This window comes from Lichenostomus cassidix, chromosome 1Aa (genome assembly GCF_008360975.1).
Source record: "Lichenostomus cassidix isolate B80296 chromosome 1Aa, HeHo_3.0, whole genome shotgun sequence".
In the NCBI taxonomy this organism is placed as follows: Eukaryota; Metazoa; Chordata; class Aves; order Passeriformes; family Meliphagidae; genus Lichenostomus; species Lichenostomus cassidix.
In genome coordinates, this window is record NC_139480.1 from 49,957,946 (window position 1) to 49,974,954 (window position 17,009).

The 17,009-nt window shown below is 43.2% G+C and overlaps 1 protein-coding gene across 20 annotated transcripts in view; it reads left to right on the top strand.

Annotated features, from left to right (window-relative positions):
* Positions 1-17,009, top strand: part of RBFOX2 (RNA binding fox-1 homolog 2) — a 170,461-nt gene that overhangs the window by 35,870 nt on the left and 117,582 nt on the right. For 19 of the 20 annotated variants that reach the window (XR_014849309.1, XR_014849312.1, XR_014849313.1 and 16 more), the window contains exon 2: positions 186-236. The exons of the other annotated variant lie outside the window; for it this stretch is intronic. Coding sequence is in view for 10 of the 19 variants with exons in the window: in XM_085048881.1 (XP_084905007.1) it covers positions 186-236 (51 nt within the window). In the remaining 9 variants the exon portion in view is untranslated. The remainder of the gene's footprint in view (positions 1-185; positions 237-17,009) is intronic. 20 annotated transcript variants of the gene reach the window in all.

Genomic DNA, 17,009 nt, shown 5'->3' on the forward strand with positions numbered 1-17,009 from the left:
AGTTGAAAATAAATTTTAGGTATATTGGCTTACATGGAAAAAGGGAAGTTAGCAGAATACTTTATCTCATTCTTCCCCCTTTTCATGCTGGTTCTTGTCTTTGGCTGAGTTAAGACAGACCTACATTTCCTTGCTTTCTATTCCTTGTAACCCCTACATTCACTCTTTGTTTTCTTGTCTTGCAGAACGAGCCTCTAACTTCAGGTTATCATGGATATCCAGCTAGAGACAATCAAGTAAGTGTCTGATTGCAGTAAATGTGTGTGTCTGTGCATCTCTGTACACTTAGGGATGTTTTGTCTGACAGCTTCCTTGCTGTCGTGTTATGGAGTGGAAATAGTTTTGTTCTATTGTGGAATGTTTGTGGAGACATATGTGATAAATTGAATGGGTTTTTATGGCTTCCAGCAGTATGTGGCAAGGTGCCTGGTAAGGGGTTAAATATCATCCACATTACCAACAGCTCAGGAAATTCTTTATTCTTAAAAATGTCACGGCTTACAATCGCTGTCCTGAGCTCCCACTATATCTCCTCAGTGTTAATGAATGTAGATGTTCAGTGCCAGTGCATGCTTGGCCCTGTTTTATACTTATTGCTGTAATTCTGGCATCTGGGAAGCAAAACAACACTGAGTTTTTGTGAGAGTCTGCTTTGCTGGTGGAGTAGGGAATGGCACGTCCCGTTGGGTTGTTTCTAATATCTGAAAACTTGTCTTGCCTTCCTTTCAAGTCCTGCAGGGCCCCTGCCCCTTGCTCTTATTCAGGATGCTCTCCTTCTACAGCAGTAAAAATTACACTGTTCAGTGCACTGCATCTGTAAGCATTCTCTTGCCTCCTGACAGAAGACAGAGAAATCCCAGTTGATGAATTTGCGCGATAGAGGGAGGAGATGCTTTGGAACAAATGAAATTTAATGGTCGTGAGATACAACTGTCACACATTAAATCTCCCTTCTTAGAATGAAGCTTTTTTCGGTGTTCTGCAGTGCTACTGCAAAGCACGCTATGAACCAGTGTAGCAGGAAATTAATATGCACGGAAAATCAATAATGCAGCACATTTCAGTAATGAGCAAATAACAAAACCAAAATCAAATTCTTTAATACTCTCAGGTACTGCTATATAAAGAAAGTGATTTTCATCATCTCTTGATGAGGTCTGGGTATATGTAATAACAGCTTAATGGGAGATGTTTTTATGAAGGAAGTGCAGCATAGTGCAGCCTCAGCAACTGAAGAGCTCAAATCTTTGGTGCTTGGTACATGTGTATGAGTTTCCATATAGGAAGAAATTATTCAGAATGTCTTCTGGGGTATATTAAACTGCTAACTAGCACAAATAAATACTACACACTGGGATGCTGTGAGTGTTGTGTTCCTACTCTACCCAGGCTAAGTGAGGTAAGCTAGTTTGAGAGGCAGAGCCAGTCCCAGAGTCTTAAAGTGGTTTATATCTGTTTTTGGCTTTCCCATTGTGGTGGCACCTTCTCCACCCTATTTTGGTGCTTCCCTTTGCTTACCCATTTAGGGGTGTTTTAGGGTGTTTTGATATTTACCAGTACATCACGCTTCACAGGTTTCCTCTTTCTCATTCTGAAAGAACTCTAATGATTTGAAAGTCCAGAACTGCAATTGCTGGCAGGTTGCCAGATCAGCATAGATGGACATGGGAAGCTGTAAAACAGCCAGGATGTGAAATGAGAATTACAGCCTGGGCAGCCCTGGGGAGCTCTATATGGGTGGGCACAGGTAGTAACGAATGCCAGCAAGTGTGTGTATGTATTTCAGATGGCAGATAGCTTTATGGAATTTTCTTAGAGGACAAACAGCTGCAGTTTAACTTGTGTGTTTTCATTTAGCAAATACTTGTAAAAATATTTTTGGCTGTTTTTTGTTTGTTTTGGTTTGGTTTTTTCTTCCTGCTCTCTACAACATTTTGATCTGTGGTAAGTGTTTGTCCTTCTGTCTTGCTTGTGTCCCTGAAGCAGCTTAAATTCAGATCTGGTTTTCACTAATGAGGTTTCGAGGCTTTTAGCTAAACTGATTGCAAGCCTCTAACTTGATAGTAGCAGAAAAAGAAGTCTTCTGTTGCCACAGGCTGGGGCTGGTGTGGGAGAATCAGCAATGGCTGATCCATCACCTGCCTTTTTGCACTGGGAAAGGAGGAAGGGGTCTGGGAATATGTGTGGGGGTCCTCACCCTGTAACAAAGTAATTATGAACTACAGGAGCAATTGTGTTGGATTTCCTCAAATTAGGAGCTGGATTTGAGCTGGTGAGGTTAAATCAGTGTATCATGCTCTTCCCCACTGCAGTTCTTTATTGTAAGTACTTGTGCTGTGGTTTTCTCCACGATGTTTTCTTATGGAGAAGTAGCAAAGCAGAGTTTATTTTTAGGGCTTTTCATGCTGTGACTGCAGTAGTCAAATTCTGTGGGTATGACTTGCCCTTTCTTTCACTTTATGTAGCATCCTACTCCTCCTTCACTTGTTTGAATGCCCTTTTCGTTCCTTCAGGTTCTGAATGCCGTTAATTGCTGGCTGCAAACCTTTCACTGTGCTGTTTTTACACCCTCTAGTGGTTAAATCATACCCAGATGTTCCAGATTATTGGAGTTTTTCTTCCTGCCAGCGGAAATGTGTGATTGGTTTGAGTCCTCACTTTGGCCGTTTGGGAACACTCAGGTCTCCAGAATGGAGTTTATTTTGTACCTTTTCCCAAGTATTTGAGCATTCTGTTGTCATCATGCATGGGCAGCAGTACTGAAACAAATGAGATTGGCTTCATGTTGAGGCTGTTTCTCTCAGAATTCTGGTGTTGTGTGATTGCTTTATGATAACCTAAAGCTCTGGGTGGTTGTGCAGCCCCATTGTTCCTCACCTGCCTTGCCAGAGTGCTGGCTTGCTGGACTTTTTGTGGTGATAGGGCCTGGGGAGCATCTGTGCCTAATCATTGTGTAAGTTTGCCTAAAAAGAGGCTTTCTGTTGCCGAAGCATTGCACTGCTGGATCTATGTTACAGCCTTGTAAGGAGCTGGAGAGCTCTGAGACTGTTCTCAAGAATTCAGGGTTTGCCCTGTGGATATCTAGTGCACATTCAGGAATGGTAGCATGGCCTTCCTTTTCCCAGAGCTAGGCTGATGGCAGGGACAAAGTCTGTGGTGAGGGGAAAATGAGGGAACGTTAGTGTAACATAGTGTAACATTGCTAACTGAGATGAGAACCAAGTCTTCTGGTGAGGAGAGCTTATTCCCTGGGGTCTATTCAGTTTTTCATCCCTCTGTTAGGTCTGCCAGCAAAATGCTATTTCTCTTTTTGTAATGCAAGCACCTGCCTAAAATGCAGTGAAGCAAGACTTCCTTGCTTCATTTCCCAAGCTGTGACAAACAGCTCTGAGGTATTTTGAGTTGGTCTCAACATGGAAAATGACTGGTACAGCTATACTGATACAGCTTTTACATACAGACAAACTCATCAAGAATATGTATTCTGCTTCCAGAAAGCTGTTCCCTGCTGACTGTGCCAGTTCATTTTTGTATATAGCCAAGGCCTATGTAATATTGCTCTAACACTTTTCATGTCCCAATGTATTAGACATAATATCTGAGATTTGTTAGAGTACCGAATATTGGCACTTCTGTGTCAGAATTTGGCAGCTGCACAGAATAATTTTGTTCCCCAACTGGAAGCAAAATGAGCAGGAACACCTTGTTTAGCTGTGACTGAAGGGAAGAGAGGAGAGAGTTTGTGGAAGCAGGAGGTAATTGCACACACCAGAACTGGGTCAGGATGTTAGAGCTATTATACCTCTTCTGTTATGGAAAGTGATCCTCAGCTATCACAACGGGTTAGGATATTGGTTTGAAGCCTCTTTTAAAAGCTTGTACTTCTGTAAGTACAATTCTTAAATCCAACTGGGCCATTGGCTTGGTGCTAATGTGGTGGAAACATCGTTACCTATCACAAGTGACACTTCCTTCAACAGCTTAATTTCGGTGGCTGGTTTTCCATCTGAGCACTCACCAGGTTTGACCTGTTGTTCTCCTGTATGTAGATGAGGCTGCAACCCAGGGTAGTGGGTGCCTATGGCAACTGTTTGGAACAGCTTTATCAGTATCCTCACAGTTTTGAGTTCAAGCTTAAGGTGAAATGCTGTTAAATCCTCTCCGATTGTCAGCCTCTTCCCCTGGGTCTTTACTCACTTGCTGCTTTGGACTATCTGTCGGGGCATTGCAGGCTGCAGACGGATGTGTGCACTGCCTTCCCTGGGGCCACAGGCTGGTGAGGGGGGGCTGAACAGCAGTGCTGGCAGTCTCTGAGAACAGGAAGCCTCCTCGTTGCTTTTTCTCCCCCCATTCATTTCCTTTGCCCAGTCCCTCCTGATGTGGGGAGCTCGGTGAGGAAGCTCTTCATCCTGAGATGTGAAGGGTGTGTGTGAGCTCCCATGGGGAGGCAGGACCGCAGGTCACCAGGCTTCCTGTTGGAGCTGGCTGCACAGAGGGCACTGCTGCTCCCATTGGTGGTCTCTTGGCAGCAAGCAGCAGGGATCTTGGCTGGGGGGAGTCCTGTTCAGAGGGAGAATCCTCAGTTCAGAGGGTGAAACCTGTCCTCTCTCATCTGTGTGGTCTGAGATTCCTTCACCTATCTTTCTCTTCTCCATTATGTGGATGAAGTGTGAATTTGGGCATATTGCCGCAACTTGATTAGCAGCTAAGTGGCCCAGCATTGATTAGGATATCCACCCAAAAAACCTCTGGATTTAGTATGAACAGACTTGAGATGCTCTTGTCATGGAGCAAATAAAAAATGCCATCCTGGAGGAAAATGGTTTGGTCACTTGCTTGTTTTTACTTGTACCATGATAGCACCAACCAATCTCCCCAGTGCCCTGCTTTGTAAGTTTTGTGACAGAGACTCTCTGTCTCAAGAGTTCAAATTTAAGTGGTGTTCATGAAAAGTCTTGGTTTTAAATGTTTTCTTCCTTGTAACTGACCACGAAAGTAAACCCTCCAGTGTGTGTGTTATGTGGCTCTGTAACCTGTGAGGTGGTGGCAGCAGAAGTGTCAAGTTATTCAGGAGCTAGAAAGGAAGGTGGTTTGTGGTTTTTTTGGTTGTTTGTTGCTTACATTCTTTGAAAAGTATATTTATTACAAATTCTTTAACTGAGTGACAGAGGTTCTAGAGAGGCTTAAATAAAGTTTTAACAGCTTACTCTGTGAGGAAGTAGCCAGGACAAAGATCAGGGAGCTTCTGACATCCTCCATATGAAATGGAGAAGACCAGGCTTGGTGTCCTGGTGCTTTTGAGAAGTCCCTCTCGGCTTGAAAGCAATCAACCCAAAATTTGGGATGGGACCAAGCTAATGAGGGGAAACCGCTCTAAACACCTTCCTTATGTTTAAAATTGGGTGGATTAGGATAAGTCTGCCAAATCTGCTGCATCCTGGCTCCTACAGCCTTTCTTCAGGCAAGCGATGAAATGTTTCCACACTGTACTAGACAGGACTGAAGGGATATTCTATTACTGACCTAATTGCAGTGTCCCATAGGAAATAATGAGCTTCATTTCAGAGAATATGGTCTGGACAAAAATGTCCAATGTATTCATATGGGAAGCATCTGTGAAGCAGCTGCACACAAAGGGGTTCAAGAGTGTGTAGTGGGAGAACTGCTGAGGAGGTTAGTGCTTCACTAAGCTATGGAGAGTGTGGGATAGTTCAGATGTGCTTATGGAAAGCCATTTAACACACTGCAGGAGGGGAGGAACTTGAGAAGTCCTTTAGCAGAGTGCATCCCATACTAAAAACTCTCAATACATTCAGAAGGTAAAAAATGTGTTGAGAGTGTGGAGAGAGTTAAAACAATGCAAATTGTGATACCTGAGAAGGAAAACAGAGCAGAATGTTTAGCTAAAAACTGAAGGAGGAGTTGGTTACAGATTGAAGTTTAAACAATTAAGGATGAGTTGGAAGAGGAAAAGTAAGATCCATTGAGAACTAATCTAGTGATACATCTCCCCTGAATCCAGAACTGTTTATTTAGTCACTTGGTAGATCACTTGGAGCATGAAGAAGTGGTTCCTTGTTTTCTCAAGCCCAGACTATATCCTTAAGAAGCTGCAGGAAAGATACAATAAGTGGGATTAGAAAAAATTGTAAAACATACACGACCAATTAGCTCAGCTTGTCATAAACCTCCGTTCTGAAATTTCACTCTGAACTAAGTCTCTGTGCTTATATTGGCCACATTCTCCCAAATCTTTCCTTTCCTTTGTTTAGCTGATTTCCTAGCATCAAAATGCTTAAATAATACAGGAAGCACGATGTCTTGCAGTTGACATGAGTCTTGCAAATAGATCACTCTGGCTGTATATTTATTCCCTTTTTTGCCTCATGTCTGCTGCCTTTCTAGTTTCTGAATACAAGGCATGGAATCCTTTCCATACACAGCCCTGAATACCTTCCATAAACATATCCAGTGAACTCCATGCCAGTGGATGCCTTTCTCATAATCAATAACAAAAGACAATAGTAACAACGTGGAAAAAAGTTGCAAGAGAAGAAATAGTTGTGGAGTGCACCTAATTCAGATACATGGAAGGACTTCCTGACAGTAAGCTCCTTAAGTCCTATAAACAGCTTCTCAAGGGAAGTAACAAATACCTTGCTGATGAATAGTCCAGCCAAAACTCTGGGGTTGTAAGGCGTTGGCAGGAAATGGGCTCAGATGATGTAATACGAATTCCTTTCATGTTTGAGTCCTCTGATTCAAGCAATTTCTCATCTCTGCTTAGGGTTAAAGCGAGATGTGAGTCATTCCTTGGGAGAATACCAGGAGACCACTTGTTCTCCTCTGATGACCATATGAGGGTTACCCCATGTCTATCTTGGAGTCTCCCAAGCCCCTCAGTTCCTTTGGCAAGAGGGACAGCATCTTGTTTAGATTTTTCCCTTCTGAATGATTAAGCTAGAATGTGGCATGTGTGCTAGAAGTAGTTTGCAAAAGGATCAGTTGTAGGACTAAAACTAAATGGTGCAGAGCAAACAGCCTGTTGATAGCGATGATATCCTATTGAGGGCATGAAAGCAGCTATTCCGGGTCAGACAGAAGGTCTCTGCCTTCTAATGTTCTGGCTTTGACTGTGTCTAATAGCAAGTACTTAGAGCAGAGGGAGCAGAGCCAAGATTGGTGATACTTCCCCTCCACTGTGCTCTTGAAGCAATCCTGTGGCTTTGGGATTTCCTGGCTATAGATTTTTATTCTTTTTTTAAAGTCACCTGTGATAGATTCTTTCTTTATTGAATTTCTCTAAATGGTTTCCGAGCCTGTCTAAACCTTTGGCATCCACAGCATCCTGTGGCAGTAAGTCCTTGCTTTAGGTGTGTTTTCTGGGGGAAAGTTCTGTGCATCACTAACTTGAGACTGAAGGAGCAGTGCCTGTCTCGGGGGAGCTGTGGGACCCCGCGGGGCTTTGCCTGGCTCGGGGGAGCGGTGGGACCCGCGGGGCTGTGCCCGGCTCGGGGGAGCGGTGGGACCCGCGGGGCTGTGCCCGGCTCGGGGGAGCTGTGCCCGGCTCGGGGGAGCGGTGGGACCCGCGGGGCTGTGCCCGGCGCTGGCGCTGCGCTGCCGGGAGAGGGCAGGCGGCGCACGGCCAGCGCTCCCGGGCTGCCCCGCACAGCGCTCCGGCGGCACGGAGAGAAACACGGGGCTCTATGCCGTCCCGCAAGCGATGGGGGGAGTGTGTGTGACCTCCTCACAGGTGTTTCTGTTTGCCCTTCTGTTCTGGACAAGGGAGGTTGTGTTTAGAGGGATGGGGAGAGGACAGCCGCTTGGCGCGACCTGTGCTGGTGTTTGGCGGTGGAAAAGGTTTCCATAAAAGTCTTTGATCTGTGAGCAGAGGGAGCAAACAGCCAGGAGGGACGTTGGAGGAGGAGAGCACGTAATAGACTTGCTTTTAGAGGGGAGCCTAAGCAGATGAATTCTAGGCTTTTCTGGCTTGAGCAGTTTCCTGGCCCGAGCTGGTTTCATGCAGGTGTGCTGCACAGCACTGCTGCTGCTCAGAAGGCACTGCAAGAGATGCTCTTCTCCTTAGGTCACACACAGCCTGTGCTGCAGCTGTGGGTTTGCTCCAGGGTGCATTATGCACATCATGAGGTCTCACATCTTTAAAGTGAATGAAGGGATGGTGTGTGGATAAATATTATTCTCGTGTCTTAATTTTTTTTAAAGGCAGCTAGAGATCCTGAGAAAGCCAATGGTCAGTGTAGTTACAGGACGTGGAAAGATGCTGAAAAAGATCAGATGCTTATGGTCAGATCCTTTACTAAAGGAAATTAAGCCAACAGCAGACATACATTGCTAATTTTTAAGGGCTAATCATGTCAGATCAATTTAGTTTTTTCATTTGACATGGCAGCAGGCCTGGCAGACAGAGAAAGCTACTGGCTTTGGACATAGTCCCACATGACCTTTACATAAACTAGACAAATGAAAGGTGAAATTAAGAAGGGGCTGAACGCCTCATTGGAAAACCGTATGTGGAGCAATTATATCTTGCTTTTCTGTGTGTGTATCTGATCTGGAGTCTTAACATGGTCTGGCTTGGTTGCTCTGCTGTTCTCTACTGCTCATCAAAACTGAGGGTAATAAAACAGTGACTGAACAGATGTATGTGCAGGGCCTGATAGCCTTTGGAAAGTAGGATTAGAAGTTGGAAAGATCACAGTAAATTGCAGGAATGCCCTGAAATCCAACAATGTGAAATTAAACAAAACCAAGCTGTATTAACAAAAGAAACTGTATATGCAATATAAAATGGAGACTAACTGGCTAAGCAGTAATATCCAAGGAAAGATATGAGGTAATAGGAGATAACAGACTGAGTGTGTGGTGCTGTCTTTTGTGAGCTTGAAAACCTGGAATACATTTCCAGGTGTGTCAAATAACTGCAAAAGACAGTTATTCTTTACAGCTTAGTATAGCAAGTGGAGCACTGTACGTCCTTTTAGGCACTTCAGGAAGTACACAGGAGAAATCTGGAAAAAGTCCAGGGAAGAACAAGAAAAGGAGGCTCAGAGAGCCTGAGATAGGAGCAAAATACCATGCTTGTTCCTTCTTTTAAAAAAGAAAGAGTAGAAAGTATGGAAGATGGGGATTGATTATTTACTATGTCTGTTGAAGACAGCTTAATTGGTATCAGGAAAGGCTTAAATTGGATGTTATGGGGTAAACCAACATTTTCTGATTCTGTGTAATGAAGTAGTGGAGGGGTAATTTAGGGGATCAGAGTTCCAGTTTCTAGGAGTCTGTAATAACAAGTTAGGCAATTCCTGATGGATGTTTGTCTAAACATGTTCTGTGCTGTCTCTGAGCATGAAGGACCTCTTGTCTCCCATGCCCTGTACTTGTGTTATTTTGTGACAGTGAAAACCCAGTCGTTACCATTGACATTATTCCAACAGCCATATGACTACTCTTGTCTTGGGCCTTTCTCTGGGGTTTTTTTTTTTGTGTGTGTGTCTAAATTGTAAGATAGGAGGTTCCTCTGCTCCTGTATGATCTTAAAAGTGCCAGAGATCCTTCCTTTGTGACAGCTGCCTCAGCTCTGTTTCTTCCCGAGCTTGCTTATCACTCAAAGGGTGCAGGGTATTCTTCATCATCTCTGAGTCAGTCTTTTGCTCTGTCTCACAGTAATAATATCTATCATGTATGAATCTTGGATTGGTTTGATGTTTTGATTTCCCTTTAAGCTTTTTGGCCAGATTTCCATTACGAACGTGTTTAGAAGAGAGGTTATTATTATTATTTTTTAATTAAGGTAAGCAAACCCATCCTTGCTATACTACCTGCAACTCCCCATGCATGAAGAGAGGACTGAGAGGATTCAGGAGGAGGATTCAGGAGGAGCATTTCCTCAGTCTGGGCAGGGACTGTGCTTGTGCCTGCCTGCAGCTGGGATGTGCTGTGGGAGGGCAGCCTGAGTGCCTCACCCCGAGCACAGCAGCTGCTTCTCTGGCCGCTTCAGCAGGACCCCAAGTCAATGAATGGGATTGCTTTCTGTTCTGCTGACTTCTCCTGCATGGTGAGTGAGCAGCTCTGCATTGGCTGGGCAAGGATGCTGCATGCAAGCAGCCTACCTCAGTGAGCTACGCAGATGCTCCCGAGAATAGCTGGTGGATGGAAGATGGTTTCATTCTTCTTAGTATTAAGGGAGAGGTATTTCCAGCAGTAGCATAATGTTGCTCGGAGCAGGCATTTGCCAGATGGTTTCAGCTCCCCCGAGGTTTTGGGATGTGAAAGGGAAAGGGCCAGGAACACACTTTTGATTCATTCCATTAGTAGATTAATCGGCACTGTCCTGGCTTAATAAGTCTCTTAGATTTCCCAGTGGAAATGGCACATGTAATTCTGCCCAGGTCACGCTCTGCACACCTGTGTTGAAGCTTCCACAGCAAGACGCTGTGCTGCTGCAGGCAACATCTGCAAAACAAGACTGAGGGTGGGGGGAGCAGGTTTTTTTGGTGGAGGGAGAGGTGAGAAAAATCTTTTTAGTAAGAACTGTTAAATAATGCTTGTGGGAGTGAGATAGGTTGTGAGAGCCTGCTTGAATTCTGCATTTTGGTGGGGACGTATTTAAAAAATCTTGCAGTGGTAATTTGATGTTAGGAGGCTTTTCCCCCGCCACCCTTCCATTCTGTATAAATTGCCAACTAGATTGCGTTTTCCAGGAAGTCTGTGATTAGAGGACAAGGGTGCTCTTCCTGATAAAGGTCAGAGGCTGCTGTCTCCAGAGGCTGCCAATAAAATGATGAGAACTATCTCAGGTTTTAACCAAAGACCTGAGCAGATGCTATTTACTTGGGCGTGAGGGGGGGTAGTCCCCCGTGGTCTATCTCTTCCCACCTCTGCTTCCAAAGGGCAGCCAATTTGTTGGGGAGTGGATTTAGTTGCTGCTGCTGCCCACACAAGATGTTTGTAGCTTGTGGCAGTTTTAGGAGGAATCTGTGTTTTTAACTCTTGGTGCCTGTGGATTTCGACAAGCTGCACTCTGATGTCACAGCAGCACCAAGCTGGCTTGCTGCCAGGCCTAATGAAGGTTTAGCAATGGGATTGTATCTAATGAGACCCATTGAAATTCCCTTGCAGCTGGATTTTGTTGAGGAGAGACTTCAGGTACTGCCAGCAAACACATCTTTGCCTTTTCTGGCCCATTGTTCCTGCTACACCTGGAGAGCAAGGGCTACCCTTTCTTACAGGTCAGGAGGACAGCAGTGGCTAACGTTGGCAACAGTTTGATCGTCATCTTTATTTCTAGGGCACCTGTCACCCTGGCTCCTTGCCATGGTCCCCCTAAGCTAAAACAGTGCTGCTCATTTCCAAGTGCTTGGTGAACAACATCTAATTTTCCAACCATTTATGGCAGCTAGCTCTGATCCTTCACAGAGTCTGGAGGAAGACTGACAGGGGCCAAAGGAGTAAATGTCATGAGACTCGAGCTTTCTGTTGAAAGCTGAGATAGAGATATTTTACATCCCGTGGTATATGTAGCCGGATTTAGGCTCCTTGGTATTTCCAGTAGAATGGCATTTCAGAACTGGGAGCTGAACTCTGACAGCAGTGTTGTCCCCAGTTGCTGTCAACTTCACCCCAGACAGAGAACTGCTGTTTTTCTTGAGCACTGCTGTGGAGCAGAGTACGGGAAAAGTGATCGTCTCTGAAATAATTTGAAATAGACAGAGCCAGCCATCTGAATTTCACTCAAGAATTAATCTAATCACTGTGTAATATGTTCTTACTGGTTTATCCTACCTAAAGGGCAAAGTTAACTACATTAAGCACAATTTGGAGCATTTGATTTCCTTCAGACTTAGACTTTGGATACAGCTGACTATCTATGTACGAATTTCGAGGTTTCTGGGCGTCTCTAATCCAGTTTGTAGTGACATTTGCATTAGATAACCATAGCAAGGCCTTTATCTGAAAGGAAACCTGCATTCATCAGGTCACACAAGGATGAAAAAACTAGTCACTGCTTTCTAGATATTTGGGAACAGGGAACAATTTAATATATTGTTGCTTTGTTTTCCAAGTGAGTAGCTTCTCTAGCAGTTACAATACTTATCAGATAGTATAGCTACACTTCAGATCTTAAATTTGGATTAAGATAAAATGAGACTATATTACACAGGACCTAGTACATAATAAATGCATGTGTTGACTAGCCATAGTTTCTTCAAACCATACTTACCTAAACCGAGTGTGAATTGCTACTCATTCAATTTGTCTGTCGTAGAAAGGGATTGGAAGAGTGAGGAGGTTGCACTCAACCTCTAATGGAAGAGTCTAATTTTGCCAGGATTTAATCAGACAATGCAGCAGAATGGAATTCACAGTACTATTTATTTTTTGGGTTGGTGTGGGTTTTCGTTGTTGTTGCGGATGTGTGTTGGAGAAAGAAGGGAAGGTGGAATAGCCTTGATGTGAGCTCAGCTGAAGGTGTTGGAAAGTCACAATATGTGACTGCAGTGATGCTGAAGATCAGATCTATAACTGGTCTGCTACTGTGAGAGCTGAAATCCTCCTGATGCAAGTACATCCATTGACACAAGTGCCACTTTGTTGGGACATCCCATGCTGCAAATTGTGGGTGTTTTCAGTACTCGGTGCATGAGACTTGCAGAATGGTAAAATGCCCTGGTAAAAGATACACATAGTATCTATTTGTATGCCTCTTGGAAGCACCATATTAAGTATATATACTAAAAAGACTTTCAAGAATGGATTCTCTCTAGTTTATAAAGTGGAAGACCGGTAGTGCAGTCAGTCTTTACAGACACATAGTTTTCTAAATTGTTTTATGCTCATAATTCCCCAAGGGACCAGTCAGATGGAGGGAGCTGTTTGCTGCAGCCATGAGAGTAATCCAGCACAGGTATAGTTAAGGTATGGTGGTGGCACAGGTATGGTTAAGGGTGGCCTTGCTCAGAATGAGATCAGAAGCAGAATTGCATTTCTGACAACTGACCTTTGCTGATCACTGTGAATTGAAGTTGGGGATGTTATATTCTATAACTAAAATTTTCCAGTAGCGTTTCTGTCATCTAGAAATCTTCCTCTGTTTTATATCTATTTATACCTCTTTTCTAATGCTTTATTAATGCCTTTTACATTTGAACTGTCTGCTGTTCCTTTATGTGGCTTGACAACTGCCAATACCCCTGTTGAAATATTTTGCTTTTAGCTCTGCTAATGGCGTTTTTGCCTGGGTTTTCTTACTCCCATTACGTAATGGAAGTATCTGCAGTCCCTGACACGTGTGTTTGGTCTCCTTCCACCCACCCACACTTATCACCGTTTGATGCTGTGTTCCACCAAAGTCTTTCAGCAATTCAGTTTTGTTGTTTCTCAGGAGATGTCATTCAGTGTTTATTGGTGTTACCTCTTCATTAGCTGCAGTCATTCCTTTCTTCTCTGCTGATTATATCCTTGTGCCGTTTCCCACGCTGAAGCCGTATTTCAGGCATTCAGCTATTTTGTCTTCATTAGGTATGTAAGGCTGCTAGGTAAAGTCATGGATTATTTTTCTTCTCAGAGGGTCAAATGAAAGAATGTTATTTGAATGAGAGAGGAAATAAAGCAGCTATGACAATAAGGATTAAAAAAAAAAGGGCAGAATGTAGTATTTGCTGCCTGATTTCTTCCATCTCATAGGTATATTTACAGTTTACTTTTGGGGTTTATTAGTCTCTGAGTCTTTCTAAGTTGGAGAGAATGCATTTTATACTCTTAAAAAGGGACATTAAAACCCTGTTTTCAAACCAAGCAATAAAGGATAGAATTTTATTCCTCTCTCTAGCAACTTTACTATCCCAGGATTTGTAAACTGCTTTCTAAGCCATAGTAAATTAGATCCCAGCAGTACAGGGCCTCTGTAGATAAATATAGTAGCCATTATACCTTGATATAGTTGTATTGCCTAGGAAAATACTACTGTTATTGAAAAGGAATTTGCTCAGGGCAAGAAGGTATCCATTACTTCCTGAATAACTCACTAACATTGTTAACCTTGCTCTGAACAAACAAGCCAGGAGGAGTCCTTTTCTGCAGGATGGTATTACTTTCCATCTGTACTCTCCTTTATCATCAACAGACCTAAACCAAAGTACCATCATATTGATAAATCCTTTTGTGGTCCAGGGAAGAGAGCTATGCCCTGTCTTCCCCTTTCCCTACTGTTACAATGCTCTTATCTTCATACCCTTTCTTAATTTGCTGGGGTGTTGCTGTGCTGATGAATCGCTGATATGGTGCTGTGGTAAGCACAGAGACAAAAAAAAATGGTGTAATGATGTTGCAGCTCCATTGATGAGGTTTTGGAAGCAGTTTCTCTCTTGCCACCTGAAATCTCACACCTTGAATTGGATGCTATCAGTTCATCCTTCAGTATAACTTCCCTTGTGGACTATGAGGAGATGAGTTGTTGATGTAGGAGCTAAATTGCATTTTTTTTTTAATTTATGGCTTCCTCTTCAAAACCCACAACCAAAGAATACCCTATTTAGCACTGACAAATAAGTCTAGGGCACAGAGAATCTTTCTGTCCTTTATCAGTTCAACTGGATGTTGTACTCCTGATCTGACACTAAAAATAGACTTTTGTTGAAATTTGATGCTCTGTAATAGCTTTCTGCTACTTCATAGAAAAATTGAAAGGAAATCAAACTTTTTTTCCTTCATGAAGATATTAAGGCAGTTACTAACTAAATTAAAAAAAGGATATATTTAAATACCAGGGTTGGAGCTTATTCTGTTTCCCTCTTACAAGTATCTAAATGTATTTGCTATATGCCAGTTCAGTATGGACTTCAGACTAGATCCATGTGTGACAGAATGCAGAAGATACAGCTTGAAAATCAAGCCTAGAGTGGCAATACAGCAGCAGAGAAGCTTTTTCTTCTGTAGATGTTCAGCTTGCTAGCTTCTCCTCAGAAGGCATTGGAGGATCACAGACTTCACTCCTGGTCCACTGTGGTAAGGTTGACAAGTATAACTCATGGAAATTCCCACTTGGCTGCCCAAACTCATGTTTGCTGTATCTTGGGAGTGGCTGCATAGTCATTCTGCTCCTGCAGATGAATGCCCAAACCGGAGCTGTGAGAATTCCTTACATCTAAATGCTTGCATGTTCTTGAGTGCTTAACTTTGAATTCTCTGGCTTCACAATTTAGTTTTGTTCATGTGGGTGTTCTTGGTTTTAATGTAAAAGTTTATTTTTGGGTACATGTTTTCAGCAAAGTACCTTTCCTAGTTACTGAGCTTTTTCTCTTGAAGAATTGACTGTGCCTTCCAGAATAGTGCTCTTGAGCATAGTTGTGAGGAGAGGAAAATCCCAAACAAACTTGAAAAAGCTTTCCTTGGTATCCATTTTTTTCCCCTATGTACTTAAATGATAAGCCTGTGAATTGAGATCTCCTGAAGTTTATTTAGGGACTTAAATTTAATTAGTATGATAAGTCAGTAGCAGGACAGTCCTTAAAAATTGTTGGGAGTGTTTGCATGTCAAGGTGTTTCATTTTTTCAGGCTTTCTGCTTTTTGTGGAAGATAAACTAGCCCTTGATAGTTTGCTTTTAAATAAGTAGTCTCTTTTCCAAAGCCTCCTGCTGTACCATATATTTAGAAGAGAAAGCAGGGAATCCAGTTTTCCAGTAATGAAATGGGTTGCTCTATAACAAAATGGCTTTTTTTTTCTTTAATATGCCAATGTTTGGCTTCTTTGCTTGGCAAAACATCTGAAAGGGATTGTGGTATTTTTCTGGGTGATTTATTGTATGCACTTTGTATTCTTGCTTCCTTTCATACACAGGATAATGCAGAGTGAGGCTTCCTGGAGTCCTGTTGGATGTTGAGAGGAAATCTACCTTGTGGCTCAGAAATTCTGATAATCAGAGATAATCCAGGATCCTGAGCAGAGGCAGTCTCACAAACGAGCAGTACTCTGCTGCCAGGGTAGTCTCCAGCGGCACCCAAAGGAGCAAACCAACCTCAAAGAAAAGATCCTCTTATCTCCATAGGAACTGCATGTGTGCCCAGGGCTGCCTTCTGTGCCTCTCCCCAGATAGCTTCCAGCCCATCTCTAATCTTCTTCAAAAAAAGCCAAAACAAACCCCAAATAAAAATCAACCGATCAAACCAAATAAAAACCCCCAAGACACAAGGCATGCCCAAACCCACGACTAGCAGGAGTCTGATTCCCCTGTTCTCTTCCTGGGACTTTCTGCTGGAGTCAGATAAGCCATGGAAAGCAGCCACTGAGTTGGAGAAACTTCCCTCTGGGTGCCACAGAGCATGTTGCTGTTCCAATCTCCAGTCAGACCTTTTGTAGATGGTTCTTGAAATGTTTGCCATGGTAGGACAATGAATCTTCATCCTCAGTCTGAATCCAGTTCTGCATAAAATGTGGATGCTCAGCATGGCTGTTGGTTGTGAGAGCAACTGCTTTCCTTCAGTTTGAAATTAAATTTCCCTCTTCAACCTGCTGCCATCTCATGCCTTCATCAGTAGCATTGCTTTCCTGGTGCAGCCTTCTGGTATGACAAGCTCAGTGAGCAGCAGCAAGGCTTCAATAATAATGGACTCCAAGAAACACCTGCATTTGGTCTTTTGCATCAGAGTTGTACTTTTGGTCTTATGGCAGGTTTAATGTTAGTGCTGTAGTTAGGGCTTGTTAGAGCTCCAAGTGCAGGTGATGCAGTTCAAAGCAGACTGCACACCTTCCCGAGTGTCCACATGTAAATATCTTCACAGCTGTGGTTTGGTTAAAGCCCACTTGTTATCTGGTTGCATCCCTTTTGTTTGCAAGCTTGAGCTAGATAAGAGAGCCACAGAGCTGTTTGTTGGGTAGCTGTTGGAACATCTTCCTTAGTTACTGCTGGAATGGAAGGCATTTTGTTATCACAGACTGCAACAGCTGACTTTTCTCCAAATATAGAACAGAAATACGTATTGAATCCTTTGG